Genomic DNA, 27,551 nt, shown 5'->3' with positions numbered 1-27,551 from the left:
GCGCTTAGGGAACGAGGCCAGCGAAAGGAATCATACACGCGGTGCCGAGGTACAAACAAACGTGCCACGTTTTCTCATTGGTCGTTGGCCATCGGCCGACTCCGGCAGACCCGGCGTCGCCCGCGGTTTACGTTTGCCGATTACATCACTATGAACGCCCTTCTCTTCTCTGTGATAATCTCGCGAGAGCGCGTACCAGAGAAACTGTCGATGGTTACGTGTTCGGTTCGATCTGTGTGGAGGAGATCGCAAACAGGCTCCGCGCACAATACAGCGCTTGTCTTCGTGTGCATTCACATATCCATTGGGATATGTAAGTACGTTTCCCTGAACGGTGGACCTTGAATGGTGAGCGGTCGTATATCGCGTGGATCAACATTGCTCCGTTTCTTCTATGTATCGTTTCTCGTTTCACGCCTTCTGTAAGTTAGTGGGACGAGGAGAACGAGAAAAGAGAAATTGCTTGGGGCATCGTTTCCTGATGGATTGCTCGATTAGGAAAGGATTTCATTTTCCTAGGCTAACAGAGGATAACAGAGATTTGCCTTTTTTTTTATAGAAGGAATGTTGAGGTGTGTTTATGAACTTGTGAGCTTTTTCGAGCTTCGTTAACTCTCTTGTTTTCTCTAGTCTATGTATCTAGGATGATGAAGCATAATGTTAGATCGTGAGAAGTACAATACGCCGTTAGAGGCTAATGATAGAATCATAGACCATCTTGAAAGCCGATACGTTTCGACGAATTGCTTCTTTGTCGTGTAACAGGCAAACTAAATGACGGATAACTGGTTGCAATTTTGAAATAATTTTCGGACGAAATAATTAAAAATAGTGATTCGTGACTCGTGGAACGAGTTACGTTACGAAGACGGAGGTAAAGATCGGAATGGAAAGGAATTCCTCTAAATAAATATCAAGCTGAAATTTTTTTGTAGTTTCCTTGTAACTAAAAATACGTTCGGACTTATGGACTCGTCAGACGTCGAACGGAGATAGAACTTTTGAAACGTCGCGCATGCACGCGTCGAGAGAGACGAAGCATCTGGAAAAGCAATATACAGCAGGTACAAGATCGTTCGCGAGGTGACTCGCAGAAGATGGTATCGTCGATGACAAGTCTACTAACTGGCATTGCAAGACTTACAGGCTCCAAGTAACTAAGAGGCTCGAACGAAACTCGAACTATTCCTCTACAGCTTCTCCGGCTCGTCACTTTCAATCTTATCTCCAGCGAACTAGTCAGCAGACGCCAGCGTATTTAGTACTCGGCAACGTAACCGGAATATGTCGAATCGTATTTTCGAAGGTGATAATACAACGTTTCAATGACAGACGCGACTCGTGGTTTGTCATTCACACGTTTATTCATCTCTGTTCGCATGGGTTCCACGGATCTTGTCTTACGATGGCGCAAAGACGTGAAGAAACGCACGTCGAAGCGGCGGCTTTCGTGCATTATTTATTCGCTCGTACATAAGTCAACTGATTTCCTTGTTTCCATGGAGACCGTCTTATTTCAACAGGATAAAAAGCAGTCTGTCGTCGTCTGGCGTTTTATTAGGTCAAGTAGAATCGCGAATTTACTCGGTGTCTCGTCCAGGTTTGCTTTTGCAGTTAGCCTCGTGATGCACGCGCTTTTTTTAGAAGCGACAATCATTCGACGCGCTAGGCTTGACCAGAAAGAATCTGCCAAGCAACCACAACCGGCTGGCGGTCGTCCTAGAAATAAAAGATTCGGTTTCGAATTCGGGCCCGGCAAACCTGATCTGCCCATTCCTTTTCTCTCGAATATTGCAACACACGCGAAACGAGATTACGCTCGATGGAGCTCAGTGTGTTCGCCCGAGTGTCCGAAGGTCGGCTTTTGTAATCCCCCGATCGAACAGCAGTATCTGTTTGCAAATCGAACCAATAAAAACTCGATGGAACGGATTGTCATTTTCTTGAAATGTCAGGTCAAATATCCTTAAATATCTACGTATTTAAGTGGAGTTTTGGATTGTAAAAAAACTCATTTGTTTGCTGTTGTGATAAAACTTTAATCACGCGTGTATATATATATATCATTAGTACTCGTATTGTGAAATTTTCTATTCGGTTTCTTGCTATTTACTTTTCAAGTTTCTTCATTCAGGGAAGATACTTTCAATGAAATTTTGCGTCCGAAGGTTGTGCTTAGCAACTCACGAATATTAATTCATAATTTTTCTGCGATTCTTGCAAATTGTTCTTTAGCTTGACTGACTAATATAGAATTTTGTTCAATTAAGCAGTTTCTTGATAATCCGAGTCGGTCATCGTGTTTCGTATAAAGCCAGCAAGTTTCGAAGTTACGAACGAAAGTATACACAGCATATGGTATTCTGTCAACATTGTTCTATTACATTTCGAATTTTTATCCATAGATTGCATATTGTGTCGATAGTTAAACTTTAGTCCGGATCAGTGGAACAAACGAGCGTCACCTTCGATGTCTGTTCCCTTTATTCCGCAACTAATGCTAATGTATTCCACATTTTGCTCGTTCCGACATCCGTTTGCTGTTTACCTTGCAGCGATGTTCTATTTGCGTCGCGTTCGTGTCCCGCGTTGCGGTATAGACGAGGTAAAAGCGGAGCATCGGTTTTTACATTACTGGAGGGTCGAGATCTCTGTCTTTTTACGCGACGTGCTCCAACAGGGCGTGGAAGCAAAAGCAACGCCACGCCGCATCGCAAAACACCATAAACCAGTGTTACTTTCTGCTTTGATCCACGCGCTACGGCAAGGAACGAGGGCAATCGGTAAAAGTTTGTCGGATCGCGGCAAAAATCCGAGCGTTTTTCCATTATCTACAATTGTATCGGCTTTTTCAGTTTCGACACGCGTATCTCCGTGACTTCGTGGCCACTTTTACGCGACGGTGAAATCACAGAGCGAATAATCGCGGACCGATTCATAGGTCGGCCTTGCGCCAAGTGGCCGAGATATCGTCGTCGAAATCGAATCGCGAAACGCTACGAATATATTTACACGTTCGTCTATCCCTCGTAAAAATAACATTTCGCGAAATCCAGCGTGTCGCAGACGTTAGATGGATCGAACAGTAAACGATCCATAACTCGTTCTGACAAATTGTGTACGCAAGAAGATTGTCAAAGTGTACCAACGCGCGATTTTGGCAACAGATACGGCATAAACACCGTGTTTAGGAATTTCGTGAATTTCTCCGAGTATATTAAAACAGAGTCGCAATTATTTCGCAATTATTTCGCAATTATTTCGCAATTATTTCGCATTTAATGGCGACTCGACGTAGTCGTTCGTATCAGATGCAGTATGCCTGACTAGCGTTTTCGGAATAAATTTCCATCCAATATCGATGCTCCAATCTTAAATTTTAAATTTTCTCATTACCTATTTCTTTTCGAATAACGGTACACAACGATTATCATTCTCTCTACTGGTACCAAATTTACAAATACGAATACATCGTTATCGTGACACAGTTGATAACGTTCTAATTCTATCTACGATCTACGTATATGTACTACTCGATCCTTAAACGCGATTCTACTGTTTGGTAACCTAGCAATCGTCTAATATTACGGACGATCTGGTTGATCGCTGCTATGATCATTTTCGAAGAAATCGTAGATTGATCGGCGTAATTAGCAGCAATGGTCGCGCATCCGCCGGCTCGTTTGTTTCTCGCGATGTTGCGTCATCATTACGTTTCGCGTCGCCACGTTCCGTTTTCCTCGGCCAGTCGTTTAGAAAATGGCCTCGGGAATTAAGCGACGACCAGTCATGCACAGGAGTTTCCACGTATAGGGGACCGTATTGTTCCGCGCGCGCGAAGGCGTTTCTTATGTAACGTCGTTCCATGATGAAAATTGTTGGATGTTATCTTCGAACGATGCTTGTCACAATTAGGATAAGATTGTATATAAATATTTTGAACCTTATAACGTACTTCTCTAACGATCGCCGGTCGTTTCCGATGATTTCTGGTGATCAAATCTGATCATCTAGATATTAAACATTGGTTTATCCTTTAACTAACGCGATTTCGTAACAGTATCGTCGTGAGTCATGATAGAAGATTTATAAAAGAGATATAGGAAACTTAATAAAAAAGATGACGAACAACTGCAGAAAAGATATATCATTGATTAACCCCTTGTTTTATAATATCGAGATACACGCTCGGTGTAAAGTGGAATCTATGCATCAAATGCAACGATCATGGGTCGTATTCGAAAAACTCAATTTTAATTTTATTTCAGCTTCTAAATTAGAATACTGTAAATCATCGAACGCAAATCGTACGTTATATCTCGTTCTTTTGATCAAGATAACGTATTAACACATAGCTAAATAGCTAATCCTGATGTATATACATACTCAGAGAAATATAAAGCGAAGGTTAATAAGGTTAATTATAAGCCTAGTTGTCTATTTTTACCTGGTTGGTACGCGTATATTGGAAAACATCGCGTTACTTATAGAATGATCCAATACTTAACTGGACGACGAAATCGCTTTTTTTTTCTGCCATACAGTTTGATATACTTGATATTAGAAATTTTTGATATCGTTATCGGGTTAACTCGGTGAAATGATACGCAGAATGTTGTGACAGTGTTTACAAATAGTCAACGAGATCGTGCACAAGATAGCGGGCGTGGATTGCAAATGTTTGCTCAGAGCCGGTTACGTTAGCTCCGCCTTCGAGCGAGAATCTTTAGATCGCTGAAAACAGAAGCGAGGTCACCCGTACGAATTTTTTATCGATCTACAGTTCGCCGTACGAACACTCATCTTAAGTCGATTCGTTTTATCGACCATTCTGTATCTGCATAAATCCGTAAATTTACCATTTCCGGTGTAGGACTTCGCTCGATAACGTTATCGATAACATTCCATCATCGATGCAGATTGCGCAAACAGGTTGCGTTCTGCGTGCGCGATAGAAAATGACGGAAATAGCTGTGTACTCGGAATATTCGCAAATCGGGTTAATTACGATTGTTTACCGGCATGTGCAATCTATTTGATACGCGGAATGACATCCTGTTTCAAAGAGGCTGCACGACAATGCATTTCATGTTGAAACCGAAAGTGACTTCCGTACTACGTTCGTCCCGTGTAATGTACACGCGTACAAACATCAAAATAATACTTCATAAATTCTCTCCGTATTTGTTTAATATATTCCAATCCTATTATTCTTCAGACGTTTCTAAAAATACGATTCGTAAGATTCACGGAGACTGGTACGAAAGTAGTAGCTTATCGTGGCCACGGATTAATCGTCGATTTATTGTCGACCTTAATCCGCCAGTGTTAACTGTTTCCATCGAACGTGTCGACTGGTTTTCGATATATTCCCCGAGCGTTCGACTTCAGGCCACAGGTTTATCGACTCGCCTGCGCATCGGTCGGACTCCTCGTTACGAGAGGATTTACTTTACGTAACCGTAAGCATGCGACCGCGAACAGCAACTGTGTACGTGCTCGACTGGTAATTCGAGAACGCCACGCTTATCGCTTTATTAGCCGTTCTTTATTGCGAAGACGACCCGGTTGGCTGTCTCCGGAGGCTATGACAGCAACGAGAAATCTGCTATCGCGCGAACAACCGGTCAATTTCTCGAGGAAAGCTCCACTCGAGCCACTTGGATCGTGACGCAATAATAGCAAACGTAAAATTGAACATCGATGATGTTTCTCCCATTCTCGATGTGTTTGTTCGCGTTGTACATACAGTAAAGTTAGATTCCGATCTGGTGGAAGATATCGCGGGAAGTCGTATCTGCTCGATTTAATCGATCTCGAGGTTGATTCGAATCTTGGAAAATAAAGCAAGATTTCCTTAACGAGCGATATGTACATCGCTGTAATTAGGGACAAAAGCGTACGAGAAAAGACAATTCACGAAACTTTTCGTAATTGGATAGTCAGAAACGCTGCTCTGTGAAGGAGAAATACTTAAATATTTCAAAGCGTTTGTGAATGTCATAAAGTAACAGAAGTGCATACAAATATGGGACGCTTATAGAATTAAGAGATGGATTTGCGCCATACTCGAAATGATTCACGATAAACAATTCATGGATTGCGCATAACCACGAGTTGATTTATTTTTGCTCGCGAATAGATCAGCGGTCAGAAACGTGTTCTTCTCAACCATTTATAAGTTTTCGAGAGACATACGCAGCTTTTCCTCGGAATTTCTCGTTTTGCCTTTTGCTCAAACCAGTCAGTTACATCAGCGCAGATTAGAATATAGAAAAAGTTAAGGACAGTTCAATTGGCGAAGCAATCGCTTAACAAGATAAAATTCTAATTCTAGTTCTATCCGATCGATTGACTTTTTCGTTCCTACACTTAATAACCTGAACACGATTTAACGTTGTAATTACTAGGTAAAGTTGACCAATGAACGGATTGGAACGGTTGGAAAAATTGTAATAAAAATTAACGAGTTCCATTTAGATCAGTCAATGTGTTTCTATCATAGACAAGATACGAACCTTTTTACTGATACCGTTGATTAAAAAGCTTGTAACGGAATCAGCCTATATGGAGTTTTTATATCGTTTTTAAGCGGCGGATCTGTCTTTGAAGTATAGTAGGTTTTCCTAGCTAGGAAGCACTATGTGCACTCCCAAGACAAGATAAGGCGTTTCTTAGAAGATTCACGCGTAAACAGGCGATTTTATTGACTAGAACGAGCCGTGGCTTCTCTCCAAATAGATACAAAATGGAATAATTTAACGTGGAATACATCGTTTTTCTTCCAATTTTCTTCACCTCTTCTCACCGTATCTATATTTAATATCAAAGGGTTTACTTCTGTTATTAAATGAATTATTCATGAAAATAAGAGAAAAGGTGACGAACAGACATAGCGATCCTCGTACGTTATCGGAAAAACCGAGCAATCTTCATACACCGACGGTGTCATTCGTGACAAGCTTAGATTCTTCAATACGCAACTTGGTAATCGAGAAGTGGCACCGTCCTGTCACGGAATTAAAGTCGATGTCGTTCGATAAATTCGATGGAGGCGCGGCGCGTGTTTGCTTCGACGCTAAAAAATTTCCAATCGCGGGCATTCTGAAATCAGCAGAGAACCCGGCCAATATCCGCTTGCCGCGATGCGTGATGTTTTGGTGCGCCGTAAACTGATATAGATAAATCGCGAATTGAAGGTGGCAGCGCGTGTCGCTTCGACAACTGAAATAGTTTCCAACTCGAAACCTCGGTGAAAATATCCAGTTGACGAAAATAGATATTGTTGGAAAGGCCATTTATTTATATGATTAGCGAGCTGTTGACTATCGTGCGATATTGTTGGAAAATATCATCTAGCAAGGTAATATCGTAAACAGCTATCACTATCTTTACGACGACTAATCGAGCGATAGATGACGCCGATGAACTGCATTCGTGCTGGAATATAAGTATTCTGTCGGATATTATTAATTCGCCTTCGTGGCGAATGGTAATCAAGCGGTTCGATGTTTTCCCTGTTCGGTAAATCGAGAATTTTTCATGCGCAGTAAGAATAAAACAATGAGCCGAACTGTTTGCGTCGTAATTACTTACGCGATGAATAACACAGCCGGCAAACCAGATGTACAGATTTCTGTCCTAGTGGGACGTTAATTGTTAGATAACACCAGCAGACGTAGTGGCACCGAACGAGAGGCGAAAAAAACAAAATTCTTATCGGCGCTCGAGAACGCGTTTATCACTGGCAAAAATCGTAAGAATATTTTATCAGCGAAACAAGCAATTAACTCTACGTTAAGCCCATGGTATGTACTGGATGAAGAATATAGAGTTTACTCGATATCCTATATATCGTACATGCGAATCGCATAGATTTTCGAACGAGCATTGATAACGTGGTTTGGTTAGCTACCTCTACTAGTGACATTGCTCGTTAACGACTTCGTCTCCTTATGTAATTGTCCGCGTTTCCCCGTTTTTCTTTTTCTCCCTTTGCCACTTATTAATGGACTCTCTAACGAAGTATTTACGTTATAAATAAGATTGAACCGAGACCGCGACTCGGATTAAATATAAATCGAGCGATCACGTTGAATCGAAGAGATGCTTCGAACGACCTAGCTTTGTCTTGGAGTTCTGCTTCGGTAACAGTTGGAACGCTTTTTTGGGATTATTTCAAGTATACGATCGATACGAGCTAATATTTTCGTTACCTTTGCACTTTTCAACGAGTGTTTACGTTCTTTTCTAGTCGGATTCTTGTCCCAGTGAAACCTTTCTTCTGTAAGTAGAATAAGACAGCCGGGTGCTGTCTAATCAGCCAACCGAAGAAGCAGTGGATGGTCATATTGTGAAGTAAATTGCAACAATAGCCAAAGGTATACAGGGTATAGTACTCTGCGAACAATTGAAAATGTTTTCTAGGGCATGGATGGTTCTCTGACGTAAATCTTGACGTAACGAATAATCCCTATGTAACAGTAGTCGACCACACTAGCTCATTCATGCGCTTTCTCGAATACGGGTCGTAAGTCGTAAGTGGAGCACGGCTCTTGAAAGCACGTGCCGTCACCGGGATAACGAATCGCTCCGTCAACAGCGGCATCTCGTAAACTCATCGCGAGCACCTTCGAAGCCAAACAAAAACTATCTCCCCATATCGAACGCCCACGCGATCAACCAGAAAAGCTCGACGTGTGTAACCTTCGACGAGCTCGATATCATCGAATCGTTGCCAAATATCTTTACGCAAGATTCGCGTATTCGCTCGTCTACGGATGAGTGGTTGAAGAATTGGCTGAGCTTTGAGGCCGCGTCATCGTGCATTCGACCGACGACGGAGACTTCCTGTGTCCGTCCACCCACGACTACGTTAGAAGACGCGTTATCATGCGTGATTATCTCTGGCCACAGAGGAGCCGCAGAGAGTTGACGAACGTAAATCTGGATCGTAACAACATCGAGCAGCGATATATACCACTGGTAAAGCTTGCAGCCTTGACATTGCCCTCGGTTACCTCACGCTTATGTAATTCAACGCAGCCAACGGACCAACCACGTGTTAATGTAGCACACGCCTAATGTGGTTTGCTGACGCGGTTGCTTGCTCTCTCTCTCTCTCTCTCTCTCTCTCTCTCTCTCCCTTTCTACACTTCCCTAGCTCGTATACGTGCACGTGTATATGCGCTCGTGTCACGACACAGGGCTGCACGTCGCGTAAATCACGGATGCGTTCACTGTCTCGATCGAGGGGAGCGCGTCTATCGTTGTCGTTTAGGAGGAAGGAATCGAACGAAGAAGAAGAAATCTGTCGAAGATTTATTGAACGGAATTTAATTGATTGGACGTTGGTCGTACCGAGCAAACGGTTCAAACGAAAGGCCACTGCACGGAATCTCGATGGAAACCGATCAACCTCCGACGCAACGGTTTTCGATCCTGGAACAGGATATTCGAGTTGTTACACGCGAGGATGCACGGCCACTCTTTGAACTCTGACTTTAAATCGTGTAGCGAGAGCGGTTTAGGCATTTTCGAGCGTCATCGTGCACAGAGCTCGTTAATAATGTTACCGAAGCGATGGCCGATTATCGCGGCGCATCATAGCGGCACGCGGAAGTTATCGGTGTGGATATCGGGCCGGAGGCGAACTGCGCCATTCGATCACTTCCGCTTGCTCCCTGAGATTACAGAGCGCCCAGTTTCTGTGCATAAAATAAACTATGCCAAGCGAAACGAGAGGTTTAATCGAGTTTATCGTGGTAATTGCGCTTGGCCTGAGTGCCACTCGTGCCTCGATCGACTGTTTACGCAGATAACTTGCGGTTACGTTGTTATTACGGCGCTGTTACTTTTCTTCCAGGTATTTTCCACTTTCGGTATTGAATTATGAAAATGAAATGCTTGTTCATACGTGGAGTAGTTAAAAACTTAAAAATCATGGTAATCAACAACGAAGTCTTTCAGCATACCTATAATAACGATAACTAAGTGAAATCATGCATAGAACGTAATATACTGGCAATTCTTGTGTCACTTCCACGCCTGGTAAGACGTAATCGATGCCCACTCTTCTCGTATCTGTTACAATCACCGTTCCTTGAGTCAGCGGCTAGTTAATATTTATTGCATAGCTGCCATACTCTGAAAGCTGTGTACCTAGCTATCGATTCATTCAAATAGATTACCTATTCCGGTCTAATTGTGAACGTCTAAGGCACACGAAGCTGTTAGATCATCTTACAACAACAAGATCCAGTTGAAACATTCAGAAACGAGACGTACGCCAACAATATCCGTCCAAATGTATTAGCATAACAATTTCATAAAATAAATCAATGTCAATTAAAATTAACATTTCTATCTATTTATGCGTAAATCAATCTTTTCCGCCCATGTTCTCTTGCATAAGTCAATAAATGTGGTCTGTGCGGCAAGATATTTGTTATGCATCGACAGTTGATGGCCCGTGGTTATCGAAACAACGAGAACCAAAGCATCGATTGTTCCCGACGGTGATCCCATTCGTCAACAAATAATACGTAACCCGGCAAAAATATCAAGCGCGTATTACATCGGAATGGAACGACCCTGGTATCCGGCGCACTTAACCGGTTTCACGGTTCCAAGTTCAACCGGGTCGTCTCCATTCATGCGTCATTGCTCCAGGGTTAAACGGTCCAAGGAAGTGTGGCGCGGTGATTTAATCACTTTCGGTTTTTATTCGCTCCCCGCCACCTTGCACGCTGCTCAACGGTAGTTACATCTAGTCACGATCTCGCGCGATCTGCTTCGTTTCCGATCTATCGAAGATCACGAGAGGATCGGTTGAAGAACACGGAAAGCTTCGGCTTTGACCGTCTCGGATCCTCCTTCGACGTTTGATCGATCAGTTGGTTCTCGCTATGACACTCGTTCTGTGTCTGTAGAAGACCAGCTGTTCGATTAGATACGATGAAAAAATTCAACGCAAGTTATTTCTTTCTCCGTCGTTGGTGTTATCTCTAGTTCACACGATGACCTATCTTTCGCAATAATGGCCAGACTGTTACCACCGCTTTTGCATCTCTTTACAGAAGATTGATTAGAGGCACGGATACAAAGAATCTTTCAGAGTTTATCTATTTTTCCCATTTCCAACTCAGCTTCGAGTAAAACCTCTTAACCATGGAAAACACAGCTTCCAAGAACAGCTGACTCTCTCTCGTAACCTTCATCCCGCGACTGTTCCTTCTGAAATCGATCGTACGACCATTCGTTGACCTATTCTTCGCACTGAGAGAGCAAGTGGCTCTCACGGCGAACAACTTCTCGTTCGCTTTCCGTCTGTATACGCTCTAACGAACAAAGACTGAATTATTTTCGTGCGCGGGACGATTTCATGGAAGTGACCCCGCGACGCTAGGACGGCGAAACGCTCTCTCGGGGTCCCTTCGTATTTAGGTCGCAAGCGACGCTCTCTCCTCTGCCCCGTGGCGAACCGTGCGACGTTGGATATGAGCCTTGTTCCAAATTTAGTGCCGGGCATGATCTCGAAAGGCTTCCACCCTCTCTTCCCCATCCTCACGTCTCGTCGCCATAGCCCGGTTTCGCACGTTACTTCTCGACTCGGAGGTTTTTGGCGCTCGTGAAAGATTCCGGCAACGGCACATCGCGCTTGTCGGAAGCGTCCTCCATCTCGTATTTGACGTTTGTCGCGTGCATCGCGTACAACATCGGCAGCTCGACGTCTTGCTACTGACGCACAACATTTGGCGAGAAGTTGCTGCAATATTCACCTATATCGCTGCGCTTTATTTATAGCGTTAATTGTCACGCGATAAGGATAATCTTGGCCGAGACGGTCGCTAACGACATGGTTTTTCGTGCGATTACGTGATTCTTCCGGGTACTCTAAAGTAGTTCCTATACGCGAAACTTGCCTCATCCTACGAAACAAGATGATGTCTCGTATGATGCAATCACTGGGTATGACGAATATTCGTATACGCTTCGAGGTGTTAGAATAGTTGAATACCATTTAGTATAATATTATTTGTATATTTCTCAATAGCAACTTCGAGGTGTTAAAACGGCGGATGAATATTTTTCCATGCAAAATATTACGTTACACAGAGATAACTTTCGTTCTGTAAGAGCCCCTTAAGGTTTCGATCGTTCGATCAGGTTTGGAAATCTTAAAGATGGATTCTGATGTTTGTGATTCATATGTACGTCTGTAAACGTTGTAGATTAACAACGCTGTTTCGAAGAAACTGTACTATAAATGACATCACTCGATATAGAAATCGATTACCGACAGCTGCGCGAGTTCCCTCGCACTTTCTTATCAGATACGATTTTTTTCCCCCTCGGTGAGCACAATCTTGCACGTTTACCAAAGTTTATCAGGCAACTGTTTCACCACGCGATACCCGCGGCGCGAGAAATATCACTCGAACCTAACAGAAGTACGATTGAAGTAGCAGTAAAACTCGGCCTTCGACTATTTTCTCTTGCAAAAGAGAAAAACCGCTCGCATCGTAACAGATATAGCGGATGTAGTAAATATGGGACAGACGTACGACACGATTGACTAATCTGAAATTTATTGTTCTCTCGAAGGTCAGGTGTGTGGGAACGAAAGTGAGCAGGACAATTCGAACGCCCACGCGACGGCCCACGCTCTTCCTCGGGGCCCGCGTAATTGGAAGCGTGGCGAGGGCCATCGATCCGCTGCCGTTCCACTCGCGCGTTAATTAGCGATTCGAGTGTATCCAGCGGAAAAGAGTAGCTCTTATTGTAGCATGGATCTGCTGGTTGGAACGACCACGATCGATTCGCTTATCTCGCGAGTGGAAGCAATCCAAACCGCTCATGTGCAAACGGAAAGGCCGCTTCCCTATTTTCTTATGCAGTTTCTTTGAGTGGAATGGAATGTACACTACTAGCCAAAAATTCGCACCGTTGAATCATTCACATCCTCTTGCACAAATAGTATTATTAGCGACGTTTTACGGGTTTGCAAATTACAACTCATCAGTGTTGATAAATTATACGTAATAATAGCGGCCAGCTTAGTAATGTGATAAATAAAAGTTTTACGTCCGATGTTTTGAAACCGCAGATCAGCTGACTGTTCCGTTCGATGTAAAATTACAAAATCGTAAAAACTATGCAAGTCGAGTTTATAATTTGCGACACGTCAATTCGTTAATATTATTAGCTAGTAAATTATCGTGCGACAGGACTCGTTCGAAATCATTACTATACAGGTAGCCATACTAAATAATTTCCTTTGCGTCGATAATTTTTTAACCGAAGTATTTCCTGAAGTAGAGTGCTATTTTTTCTAATTCTTGGATTTTATGAGACACATTCGATGGTATGAAACTTTTGCTAGTGTATATACCGATCGATCGTATCCATTCGTTTGGAACGAAACGAGGAAGCATTCTGAGGGAACGTGCGCAGAAACTACTTGCAGGATGGAATAGACGATCTGGGTCGTGGATAGAAGTCGGTCGTACCGATCCTATACCGAAATAGGTGCGAACAATATTCCACACGGTAGACTGATCGTACGAACTCGTCGGCCAGGTCGATCGTACTATCGCGCGATCCAAGGAGTCCGTAGAACACGGATAGACGTGGAAACTGGGTCGCGTTCGACTCGATCGTTGCACGACTCGAGGCCTCTGTCCGCGTCTCGTCGTAGGTCATTCTTCCTTTTTTTTTCCTATTTTTCTTGCGCTTCTCGTACATGATTTAATCAGGAAGTAGCTCGGTTATCAGAAGCTTCCCATCAGCTGATACGCGATTAAGGGGATAAAGAGATTATTGGTTAATCAGGCTGGATATCGTGCATATTGACTCTAGGTTTAAGTAGTAATTATAGTTTCGTGGAATGTCGAAGCGTGGGAAAATAATTTACTAGAATTTTTCTTATTTCATTTACCTTCACCCTTTAGATATTACTGCTATGTCCAAGGTAATTATTATAAAATTCATTTCCTTTTAATGCATGTAAAAACGAAGTTTTTAACGATTAATTCCGTTATGTTCCTTGGAACATTTCTGACATAAATGTATTTTTCCATCTAAATTACAAGAGAATAACGAATAGAATTTATCAGAACATAATCTAGAATTGAATATGAAAGTCTCTTTTTCCGTTGAAAGGAGAGCAAAATCGCGGCATAAAAATTGCAGAATCGTAAGAGGATCAAAGCCAAGGGAATCGTGTGTATCTATTAAAAGCTGTTTCTCCTCTCTCCGATTTTCCGCGAATTTGTTCCAATGAAGACTCTGTTTTTCATTTTCTCGTACATTAAGCACGTTCGACGAACCATTGAAAATATCACGGCGATTTTCTACGAATCGTATCTACAATGTCAAATTTTGAAAACGAACGAGGGGAATTTGCGGAAACGTACGAGCACGCAACAGGCGTCTGCGACTCGTTCCCAAAAGGCGGACTGGTAGGGTTTTCTCCCTCAAAACGTTCGCGTATACTGTACGCGTGCGGTTACGCACAGAATGACTCGGTCGGCCTCGAGGACAATTTCCCGGATTGTCGTATAACTAAGAACAAAGTGAATGGCGGCCGGAACGATCCGCCGCGAAACGCGAGCGACGCGTAATCCAGTTAGCCAAGTCGGTCGACACTCACTAACGCTTAGAAACGTTCGCTCTCGAGTCAGCTGCTGACAATAATTGCGAGCGTTAATTTCGTTCCATTACACATATCATTACCCAGCACTTAAACGCGTCAAAAATAGTCGCGAGAATTGCATCATCTGTCGAATCTTCTCATGCGACGATTCCTCTAACTCTTCTTCGAGATCTTCTGTTTCAAAGAAGCTTTGAGACTCGAATTCTTTGAATTGGATGACGATAGACTTAGACCTCGATTATAATCGTCACAGTACGTCGATTAACGCAGATCAAAGAAAAATTCGCGATGGTTCCTTGTAAGAGAAACTGGGAAATATGTAAAAATAGAAGATAATGAGAGATTCTTACATTTTTCTTCGGACATTTTGTTCTAAAATTAAATTAAATCAGTATTAACTATTATGTACGAAATAGTTAGTATTGGTAGTAATTACCTCTCTTCAACATTTCCATGACATTTGCGGAATTTAAATTGCTCGAATTTGATAGCGGTAGACTTTGATATTTGATAGGAAGGAAGATATTCGTTGATCGATATTTGATAGCGTGGAAATCTGAAAGATTTAGGAGGATATAGAAGCAGTGGAATAGTTTTGCTATGTCAGCTGAATCAGCGAAAGAATACGTGGTTAAAGTCGTACATTCCTACCAGGAGATACACGTGATAGAATAAAATCTCGTGAACCGTCACGCACGACGTATCGAAGGACACAAGTGATATATACAGTCTCGTTATTGCGAATAATAACGTTGCGGAAATACGACCAATTAACTGGCACTCGGAATAATCAAGTGGGAGTACCGACTTTATTCGCTGACCATAGTCTATTCGCGTATTTCGACTGCATCGATTCGAATATTCGTTTATGTATTATCCGTATCCTAAATTCTATTACGTTCATTTCAATTTTTCTCTTTGACATTACGCAAACTGTTCTTTAAATAATATTAAAAAGTATAACGAGTAAGAGAGAGAAAGAAATTTAACATTTTTCAAATAACGTTCGTGTCTGCCAAGAGGTAGATAGAAGGCGCATCATTCAAACAAATTATCGCCGTGTTGTGCGGATGTTACGTAAATATTTAATTGTGCAAAGAATAGCTCGCCAACCATGCGACTGCATATTTCTCAAACGGTTATTTGCTACGTCTACCTTTTCAATGAATCCCTCCATATGATAAGATCAACGGTATATCAACATTCTCATTACGAGCCGATATTTTGCCGATTCAATTAACGTGTTTTCCATCGTACTGCATACACGAACCGAGCTTTCTCATCCGGTCAGCCGAATTAATCGATTAGCGGCGAAAGCTTTCCTCCGAATTAATTGCAAGACGGTTGATTCGAAGAGGAACCCGTCGTTTAGCAGTTAAACGTTGCCGGACGCGTGCCGTTGTCGGTCAACTCGTCCGCGTGTAATTGAAGACTAATTGGAAAGCGGAATGCTCTGGTAATTTACCGTTTATCCGAGACGAGCGATACGTCAGCTATCTAAGTTCGCGCACGCACGCGTCCTCTATCCAACGTCTCTATTTTTTTCCTCTTCTTCTCTTTGTAGATTCACCCGTGCACACAGTGCCCACTGCACACCCGTGTGCTCTAGTTCTACAAAGGAGAGGATTTCTTTCGGTGTGTGCTTCGAACGCGAATAGTTGCCGGTTCGGGGTCGAACGGTCGTTCGGGCAATCGTAGTAAGTTGCCTTCGGGATTTAGGTCAAACTACGCCCAGAAGCGAATTCCCTGCAATTCCTGGTACCTTGAACCCGTCCGCTGCCTCGTAAAACAATTCGCGCGCACCTCCGTGGAATAGTTGGTCGTTCGTTCGTTAGTCGATTCGTTTGGTTATGTCGTTTGCCTTTCGTGACGCGATTAACCAACCGTCCTTACGTTTTTTGTCGAACCTTCTCAAACGAACGGAACGAAGGCTGGCTTCGTGCCTGTAAGCTAGAGAAAGCGTCCAGTATGCAAAGTTCCCAACGTGGTCCGCAACGAGGTTACGAGCCTTGCTCGCGTCTCGAGCCTGCCGGCGCAGCGGCTAATCCATTCGGAAGACTCGCTTCTCGCCAGTCAGCTTCACAATCAATTATCGAAACTTCGTTTTGACGGCCGTCGAGTGGCTAGACGTTACTTATAATAGCTCTGTCAATCATCTGGCAAAATTTTTCGCGTATTATTCCACCGATCGATATTGCACGTTTCGCTGTTAATTCTGACGACAAGAAGCTTGGCAAAAGGATCGCCTCGAGCGGACGTAGTCGCGCGATCGCGCGACCCTGTTCGTCTACATTCGCGGAGGCGTAGTTGACATTCAGGTTAGCCGTCACGGCGCGTTCGAATTATTCCCAAGGAGCTTTGGCGACACTGTGTGTGCAGACGATTGCGAAGTGCGTTGCTTCGAGCGATTTAGTATCCGCGATCATTGATGGAACCGGTGACAACTCGATAAAGTAACGAGATTTTGACGTCAGTCGAGAGCATCAGCGCTTGAGTTCGCTCGCCAAGCTGAATCGCTTAGTTCTTAACGGCGCGGTGCTTCGATTACAAACGATCGATCATGATCTGTAGATAAATAAAACTCTCCTTATTCTTTCGAAACGCGTGTATCCTTGCAGCGCGACAATCGAGGAATATTTCTGGAGGAACGTTGAAATCGCTAACGAGCAAATAATTGTGCCGGCAACGTTGTGCATGTAAAAGAATCGTTATCACGCGGATAGATAAGATACATCGAAAGTGAATTAAGCGCCGAATCGTTCTTCCTTTCGAGTCTTATGCAAATGTCAGCCTCTTAACGATTTTTAAACTGTACAGATATCGTTCTCTAGTTTACACTTTCACATTGTTGCAATTCTCGCTACAAATTACCGGTTATTAAATTCCTAATAGCATTAATTAACGGGAACAAGAGTTTAACGATTGTAAGAACGCGTGCTCGTGGATCGTTCCGCACGACGGTCACGTAGGGAAAAGAAGTAAAAGCGGAAGACTATTTTCCATTTGTTAATCGGCGTTCAACTTCGCGGAATAACGCTTCCATTCGCGTTCTAGACGAGAGCGCTCGACACTTTACGTAAGTGGCGCTGGACAGTTACGAAACGGCCATTAAACTTCGCTTAGTTCCACGCGTTCCTTCCTAAACAAATCAATGCAATTTATCCCCTTGGCGGGTAAAATGGTCGGAAGCCGCTATAGGCCGGGGCATAATTTCACTGGCGAACCCGCGCAGGACCGGTTACCGATCCTGACTGTTTCGTAAGACACACCTGCGAATCATTATCCCTCGCCTACCTTGGCTTTCCCCGGCAATAAAGCGATTCCATTTGGCCGCGCGAAATAGCCAAATCTCTTTCTTTCTTTCTCGTCGCCGCTCGTCAATGTTATATCGGAGAACGCTCGTTTCTACGTCGACGCTGATCCAAGTATTTCATAACACGACCTATGGCTATTCGCGCTCCTTTAACGCTATTATTAATTTACTATATGCATATATATGATTGGGGTTATTAGCGAAATTTTGTGCCAGGACAAATAGATTCTGTTGTAAGATAGTAACGATAATAAAACAAATAAGATTTTATAAGTGGATTTTATAAATGGCAAGTCACTCGATTATGCTATTTTCTAAAATCGTAAGATCGTAGAAGGCAAGATTACGAACAGTTTATTACTTTCTCGGAAATTTATGAGATCCAATATGTAATTCAATTTATTAATATTATTAGTTGATAAATTATCGTGCATCAGTGTCGTATCAGTCCAATCTATGACGAAACTTACAATGCTGGCCAAAAGAACGTTCAATGTTTATGCTTGCGTGTATGATAACGATCATCTTCGAACGAATCTTTAAACAAATTCCTGTCGTTTATATTATTGTTCTTGCCTAATACCATTCGATTTTGTAGAATTATGGTGCATTCTAGTATCGTTCGCCGTCTTAAATTTTCTTTCGATCGTGTCAATCGCAATGCTTGCAAGATGTCAGAATCTCTCTTTTAAAAACCTACCTACGGAAACCTCGATTTTTGACAATTATTATGGCACCTTGATTAAAGTGCCTGTTTCGCAACTCGACAGAATATTTTCCCTCGAACCCTTTCGCATGGGGCAAATCTGTCTGTGCAAAATAAACGTGTACGTACAGTCCTTTGTTAGGAACGGATGGAGAAGCATCAAGAAAGAATGTGCTCCCATTCTCCTCTGAATAAACATTTTCCATTTTCTGGTAAACTCGGCTTGGCTGGCGGGGCTGAAAATAGCAACGGAAGCAACGACCGCGGCTTCGACGCCTCGACACCGATGTACAGGGTGGAACGTGCGAATGTCGACCGCAGGGAAATCGTCTAGGGGTGAATTCGGGATATTTGAAATAAAGTTCCAGCTACGCTCGACCTTGTTTTCTCGAGTTCTCCTCGATAATTTATCGGGCATCAGCGAACATATTTGCGAAAGATACTCGAGATTTGTCACCATCGATCTCCGCAAATCCTGCATTTTCTGAGTCATCTCGTTCCTCGACTCTCGAGGAAGCACGTTCGAATTACTTTTCACGCGAGAACCTGTAATACAATTTAATTGAAGTCGAACGGAAGTGGCTTTATACGCGGTGAGCTGACTTACTCTACATATAGATATATATGCAGAAAACCGAGCATGTAGGTCCGATAAAAGCTTGTAATATAGATGGACTTGTCAAGGTCGTTGCAAGGTTAGTCGCGATACCATGACCTCTGACTTCTTCCTGTTAGAGGGACTGAAATCGCAACGTATTTATCATCGAATCAGTTTTTCCGATATTTCGGTGACCTTAGAGTTGCCTTGACACCGCGACCTACTTCGTTTTTTCTCCTCTGGATCTCCGCGCGAATTTGAATTCCACGAGTTCGGTTACGCTAATAGAACACCTTGGACGAACGTTGCGTACCAGCGTTACGAGTGTTGGTCCCATACGTCGAGCAATTTTTCTTATTTCTATCGAGTGTCACACCCAATATATCTTCGAATAAACGGCCCACCGTCGCTGGCGCCGGTGCTCTCGCGGAGCATGAATAATAGCGCGCAGTTTTAGTGGTCGTCCGAATCGCGTGGGATATTTCAGTGTGTAAGAAAACAGCTCGCTCGAAACCAACGCACGAGCGTAAGAAGGAAAAAAGAGAGAGAAGATGGAATCGAAAATCTTATTCTCGTGAGAAACGTAAAATCGTTGACCCGGTCGCGTGCAAGCTCTTTCCACGGCTATACAGTATGAAATTTTCAAAAACACTTGGCAACGCCCGTTGAATAAAAGACGCGGCAGCGTTATCATGGACGTCGATCGATTTCCCACGCGCGAGACTTGCCAAGGAGGAACGGTGTGTCGCGCCCTCCGCCTCCTTTTCCTTGTGTGTTCTTTCTTGTGTATGTATTCGGAACATCTGAAAACGACTGGCGTTTTATTGTTACAGTGGTCTACTGCGACTACACCGCTTCTGGAAGGTCGCTGCAATTTCTCGAAGAGTACATTGCGAAGGAGGTGCTGCCATATTTGGGCGACACCCGGGCGTCCACGTCCATCTGCAGCCTTCAGTCTTCTCTGTTCAGGTAAGACGATCGAGAGACGCCCTCTCCTTTCCATGTTCTCCCTCTATATTTTTTCTCTCTCTTTCTCTTGGCATATACAGGGTGGTTGGTAACTGGTGGTACAAGCGGAAAGGGTGTGATTCTACGCGAAAAAAGAAGTCGAAAATATAGAATACAATTTTTTTTTTTTTTTAATTTTTCCATCGAGACAACGATCCACAGTGAGATCCGTTATAACGTACCGCACGCGTACCGAGCGAAAATTCAAAGTCGATTTTCTCGAAAACAAAACCTCGAACGAAAAATTTTTATTCTATATTTTCGACTTCTTTTTTCGCATAGAATCACCCCCTTTCCGCTTGTACCACCAGTTACCAACCACCCTGTATATATATATATATATCTATGCTGTCAGCGTGTGACTGGACCACCGAATGATCACGATAACGATCGAGGTCGCGGCGAGAAGCACGCGCACGCATTTATACACGGTCGACGATTATCGAGCGCGACACATCCGCGTTCACCAGCTGCCGCTTCCCAGAACCAATTCCAGTTACTGGTCAGCCTATTAATCGAGATATTGTAGCTATTCGCGGACCAACACGATCCGTCGTCCGTTCAATCGTTCGTCCTGTTGTTCGTACGCGACCGTTGTGTACTTACGTACGTCGCGGATCGCATCGTTAGAAAGTATCCGAGCATGCGCTATGAATTTGTAATCGTCGATTTCCTACGCGAAATTAGCATATCGTACCGCGTGCAACGTACGATTCCGGTTGACGTACCGTTTCTGCGGTAAACGAGACTCGTTTTCTGCGCCACTCGACCGTACACGAGCCTTTCTATTTCTCCGCCGACCCGTACAATTTCGCCTCCATTCCACGCATTCCGCTCGCGACACGTTTCGTTTCATATCTCAGGTTCATAGTCGATCATAGCCGTCGATAATTGTCCGTTTACTCGCTGTTGGCATAGTTTTCGATCGAAAAGCTTGTCCCGCGCGAAGCGACCCCGTTATCCCTAAATCTTACGCGGTCGAACGTGTAGGGGTGGTTCCGCACAGCGTCCCATTCCCTGGCGCTCATGTCCCAGATCAATATCCCCACCGAGTCGATTCCCGACCGCTTACCGGCTGTCCAACTGCACCACCAAGCCAGTCACGACAATAACGCGCCTTTTTCGTCACGCGACTTTTATATGGTTACATCCGAATCGCGTTTCTCACATAAACCGGAGATAAGCGAGAGGTCAGAGGGAAAGTGGTACGAGCGAGAATGTTTGTGATTTGGGAAAATTGTGGCGAAAGTTGAACTTTGGTAGAGAGAAATCATACGTATGGTTCTGAATATTAACGTGAATACTACCGGAATGATTTAAACGACTAGTTGGTATCGTTTTCTTATTAATTCTATAAATTTATAATACTTTCATTTGCAAAGTGTATGGATAAAAATTTGTTTCCCCCTGCAATTTTTACGTATTTCTTTATACCAATACTTTTATTTAAGTTCCTTTGGTACAAGTTTTATACTCTGCTGGTTCTCGGCAGTTGTAGCGCTAAAACGCTAACAAAATCTACCAGAAGGATACTGATATTCTCGGAGAAAAATGTACTTGTACCATTTTTCCACCCATCCCTTCAAATCTTCTGTTTAAGCGAGTGAAGCAGCTTCAGAAACAGAGTAACGCAAACCTGATTCGCCGTTATCCAATGTACACGTAACAAGCGGTAAAAGTATGAACGATACGTTGCGCAATACAACCCTGACGTGGTTATGGACGGATGCTTTTCGGTTAGGCGAATAAACATTGCACCTTTTACTAAGATCTAAATAATTCATTAACTAAAGCTTATTCCTTGAGCATCGCGGCTATCGTTTGCTACATTAAGAAACATATAACGTAATTTACTTGCACGTCACGGGTAACGGGCACTGACATTCTTCGTGTCGAGACTCGTGATCGTATTCCTAACGATTGTCGGCTATCCTTTTGCTCCGATTCAGGTGTTATATTTTTTAGGGGTTGTATATGGTGCTGGCAAAGGCATCCGTAGCTTCATCTTTCCACCCGCTGGCGTGTTTTTGTCTAGAGTAGACGCGCGTGTAGATTTCCGCGTTCAAATAGCACGTGGAGTCAGAGTATCATCGTGACAGATGTTACTACCACGCTTGTTTTCCAAGCCACGATTTTTGCCAACCATAATTCTATCTAAACCTATCGAGAGAACTTCGTATAAACGAATTTCACGTAGCGAAAGTCCATCGTCTTTTCCTACCGCCCGTGACATCCTACGCGTATATTGCAATCTCTCGTTCAGACAAATGAACTTATTCGGCAGAAATTCGTGTATCTGATTAAAATTTCGTTGCCATAGAAATGGACTTGGAAGAAGCATGTTTTCCTATAGCGATCGTAAGCTTCGTCCTACTTGCGTTTCTCTGTTCGAGGCGACCTCAACGATCGCCAATGAAACTCGAGATCTCGAGACGTTCTTGAGAAACTCGAACGAGCATCGTTTGTTCTCGATTCGACAAACAGCAGCGACTTTACGATCGTTAATAGCCACGGGAGGACGAATCGATGTATCCTGACGGCAAGGATCTTTACAGACACGAAGCCAGAGACATTGTTCGACATGCGGTGGGAGCTGGCGAGCAGGATGCTGTGCTGTTCACGGGTCAAGGCACGGCGGCTGCCCTTCGTACGCTTTTGCGACACCTCGATGTCTCCAAATCCACCGTGGTGTTCGTGGGACCGTTCGAGCATCACGCGAATCTCCGGCCTTGGCGTGAGCATGGAGTCAGGGTAAGCAGACGATACGATATTTTGAAAACAGCGAATCGAAAGTATTCTCGTCGATGAAAACGTTTGATGCGTTTCAATGTAAACGTAAATGTTGTGAAAGACATTGAGAGTTCCACCGAGGATATTTTTGAGTCATCATTCCTTCCTGTTTTCGAACAATCTCCTTGTTACTGAATTATAAGATATTAAGTAGCTGGAAATGAGTTAACCTTTTAATGGCATGATTTTGAATAATTTGTTTATTTCCTCTCTCAGTAGGGAATAAGTAAATCTGTTTCGAGCCGGCTGTTGAGCATTTAATAATCGATACGTTCCTGGAATAGGCGTAGTATTTAAAAGTAAGAAGAAGTTTCTACGGTAATAAGTTCTGGTACGCCTTTGTTCGGAGCGAAGAGAAGTCTTCGGAATGTGCCTTTTGAGCGAAACTCGTGGGGAAACTTCGAAGAGTCTTTGACACTTCGCAGAACACGAGTGCGTGATACATGTTATTCCGGAACTAAGCCATTTGCAATTCTTTCCTTTGAAGCGACTCCAACTCGCCAGGCATCGCTATAAAATTCTCGATATAAATAAAATACGATCTTTTGTCCGCCTCACTGACGCAAAAGTGTTTCTCAAACGCGTATCGTTAATCGTTTTTAAATTGCCAGAACGTTCAACAAGTCATCGAAGAATATAGAATATTCAGAAATAGAGATTATACTGCAAGTGTAATCGTGCGTTCGCGTGAGCAAGTACCGACTTAGGATCGATAACATCGTACGGCAAAAGTGGAAACCGTGAAAGTAGAACGCTAAAAATAGGGCAGAGAGTATGCAAGTAGAATAATACTTCATAATAGAATAATATTTGTTTGTAACATTAAAACGATTATCGTAGATAGTACGAGTGTCCGAGACTCGAGAAGGTTTCTTGGATCTGAACGATCTCGAGCGGAGCCTGATCAAAGTTCGAAGCGAAGGTGTTACGCAAATGATCGGATGCTTCAGCGCTGCCAGTTGCATAACCGGGGTTTTGGCAGATGACGTCGCCACGACCCTTCTACTGCATCAGTATGGGGCACTTAGCGTCTGGGATTACACCACAACAGGTAACAATGATGCACGTGGAAGTCGATATACGCGTGGAAACAATGAAAGATTCATCGTGACGTGTTTGCACCCTTTTCTGACAAAAGTATATTATCACGATCGTTCGATCCTGATCGATCGGGCACGCGTATTATCGGTCGCATAAAAATTGTTATCTCCGCATCGTATGAAATTTCTTTCTTCTTTTGTTACCTGAAATAGAACAATGTCGTTGTAAATGTCATTTCAACATAATAGAAGATAGGAGAAAAATTGTATGACTCCGTTGGAAGTTTGATCTATAGAAAGATAAGGGAAATGTAGAGATTTGTTTGTACGCGGTGCTTGAGGATTGATTTTTAGAGAAGACGAATGCAACTTGAGTTGGAAATGCGATTACGCATGTAAGTAGAAAGTGACGGTGACGATCAGATTGAAGTCGTTATCCGTTGAAGAGTCTGGTATTTATCTGGTTGTAATCAATGAAACTAGTAATTACCGGATGACAATCACTTACGGATACCGTGATCTTTAAAGTGGCAGACGTAGGAACAATACAGTTTTTCACAGATAAAAGAGATGTTAAATACCTTGTTCTACAAAAGGATATGTAAACGCTAGAACGACTAATCGCCTCAGTTTATCGCCATTAACGAATTGATAAGAGCTATTATCGTCATCAACGAGTATAATTATTCGCAATTTTTCGATTTTAAAGAAACTATTTTAAGGAACGGCGAGTGTGTTTGCGTGTCTCCGTTCGAAATAATTTTCTTATTGTTATTAATGTATAGAAGGAATATACACAGTTGCTACAAAGTATTATTTCACAGAAACGTAGAACTTGTTGAAAACCTGTTTCGTTGAAAAACAAGTAAAAATAAAAGGGTACGCGCAGATCGTTTTTACGACCACTGTATTAAATCAATAGAAATTTTTATATCTCTAGTGTTGATCAATATTATACTTCATAGTATTATGATTTTTTCATAGACGATAGCTAAAAAGTGATCGAACGAATTTGCTGTAAAAGCTTAAAGTAGCATTTATAGAAACGTATATTCTAGAAATACATCTATTTTTCAGCCCCGTACATTCAAATCGATATGAATCCACATCTGCCCGGCGTCGGGGAGACGACCGTGCACAAAGACGCGATTATTTTCGCCGGGCACAAGTTCATCGGTGGAGTTCAATCCCCTGGCGTGCTCGTGACCAAACGGTCCCTGTTGAAAGATAAAATTGCCACGGAGGACATGCGGGACTCTCATCACTATCACCGGGATCCGGAACTCTGCGAGGAGAGTGGCACCGCGGGTGTCGTCGAGACCATCAGATGCGGACTCGCTGTGCAACTGAAAGAGAACGTCACGCCGCGGGCGATCGTCACTCGTCAAGATAAGATTTCCAGGTACGTTTTTTTACACGTCTGCAATAAAAATGTAACGTGAATTAACAATTTCATTGTTGAAAAGTCGATCAAAATCGACGAATATCGAGCTTGTTATCGTCTAAAAGCAAATCCTCGTACAATCGTAGCAAATCGTACAATCTGGTTACCATTTTCCTTTCGTGTTTGGTGAACTTGTTTGTTTCAAATACGATATGTGACACGTGCAGTGTTCGCGAGGAGGAAACGTCGCCGATATCGTGGAAATATTTATAGCCGATTTATACAGCAGAATGGTAGATATCGGGAAGGGGAACGTCTTCAACGCCAGACCTCCTGGAGCTCTGTATTCGACTGAAATCGATTGGCAATACGAGACTTCTTCCTTGATTGCTAATCGCTGGTGGAAATAACTCGATTATTTCTTTTTTTAAATTTCTACCGGCCGATTCTCGTACATTAAAACGTCGGTTGCTACGGTCGTTACTGGCGATCAGTCGTTAGACTTTAGCATCGATGGTTGGTGATGTGAGAATTAATAGAAACAATTGTAGACTAAATTTGTAGATTAATAATGTAAAACACTGGATACATAAGAAAGCGGTTAAAAGATGTTCATAATAAGCGTGTCGCGTATAAATGACAGTACTTCGGTGCTGCAGATAAGAAGCATGAAATTTGCATGACAATCAGCGAGATAACAAAACCAAATTGCAATGTTCTTGAGCAACCACGCGATATAAAGGAAGGCTGTGATCGACTTTGAACGAAGGACGTCCGCGCACAATGTTTTCGAAGATCATTTCGATCGATGCTGCAAGTGGATTGTATTTGTAAAACATGATCGATGTTTCCTGTTTGTGTAGGCAAGTGTTGGCACACGTACGCACGATTCCGGAACTAATTCTGCTCGGTAGCGGCTCGCAGAATGTTAAGAGGCTGCCGATCTTTTCGTTTATGGTGCGTCATCCGCGGGGCACGTTCCTTCACCACAACTTCGTGTGCGCCGTGTTGAACGACGTGTTCGGTATACAGGCGCGTGGCGGGTGCGCGTGTGCCGGACGTTACGCTCACGATCTGATGGGAATCGACCAGGAACTCGCCAAGGAATACCAGAAGGCGTTGATAGAGGGGTACGAAAGTTGAAAACTTCATTTGGACCGTATCAAATAATTACGGTGCATGACACCGTTAAATAGAACGTACTTGCCTGCGCAATCTAACCGGGTTACCTTATCGTTTCCAGGGAACGGAACACCGAGAACGAAGAAACGAACGCCGAAGGTCTGAGGCCGGGTTTCGCGAAACTCTCCTTCCCTTACTTTATGTCTGAGGCAGAAGTGGCGTTCGTACTGGAGGCACTAAAAATGGTAGCAACGGAAGGTTGGAAATTGCTACCGCAGTACGTGCTCAACTCGGATACGGGTGAATGGCGCCACCACACGAATAGCGTGTTCAAAGAGCGAAAGTGGCTCAGCTCCATCAGATACACAGACGGGAAGATGAACGCTTCCGAGAGACGAGTATCCGGTACTGGTGTACTTCCGCAGAACTACGGCGACTGTTTACAGACAGCGCGCAACATTTTCAACCGAGCTAGGAAAATGGCGCAGAGGTATCCGCTGCAGATAGATCGTAGCTACAACATCGTGTCGGAACGGCTGGAGTCTTTACGATGGTTCATGTTGCCGAGCGAGGCGCAGGATCTCCTTCTGGGTAACTCGCAGAACGTGAAGCAAGACGTGCCTTTCAGTCCGATGCTATCTTGGAACAAGCACAGCCATCACACGCCGACTACAACGCACGACAGCTTGGTCAATTGCCTAGCCTTGGCTAATAGCATCCGTCGACTGAACAGCGACATTCCTCGAGCGGGAAACGCTCCGATCTCGTCGAATTCACCTAGACACAGAAGTCTTCCGGTATTGAGTACAGTCAGGAGAACTCTGTTGAGCGCGGCCGAATTCCAGACTTCTTCGTCCAATCCAGCGAACAGCAACGAAGAGGAACAGACGTCGTCCATTACCACCGTGGTCGATCGAAATACCGAATCAGCCGG

The 27,551-nt window shown here is 43.4% G+C and overlaps 1 protein-coding gene across 1 annotated transcript in view; it reads left to right on the top strand.

Moving 5' to 3' along the window:
• LOC100745802 overlaps positions 1-27,551 on the top strand; it is a 58,192-nt gene that overhangs the window by 24,779 nt on the left and 5,862 nt on the right. The window contains exons 3-8 of the mRNA XM_012393488.3: positions 20,107-20,242; positions 22,837-23,032; positions 23,912-24,122; positions 25,189-25,513; positions 26,359-26,625; positions 26,739-27,544. Of these exons, the coding sequence (XP_012248911.1) occupies positions 20,107-20,242; positions 22,837-23,032; positions 23,912-24,122; positions 25,189-25,513; positions 26,359-26,625; positions 26,739-27,544 (1,941 nt within the window). The remainder of the gene's footprint in view (positions 1-20,106; positions 20,243-22,836; positions 23,033-23,911; positions 24,123-25,188; positions 25,514-26,358; positions 26,626-26,738; positions 27,545-27,551) is intronic.

Source organism: Bombus impatiens, unplaced genomic scaffold (genome assembly GCF_000188095.3).
Source record: "Bombus impatiens unplaced genomic scaffold, BIMP_2.2 scf_3474, whole genome shotgun sequence".
Lineage (NCBI taxonomy): Eukaryota > Metazoa > Arthropoda > Insecta > Hymenoptera > Apidae > Bombus > Bombus impatiens.
The sequence above is the reverse complement of the archived record's forward strand: the minus strand, read 5'-3'. Positions and strand labels throughout refer to the sequence as shown.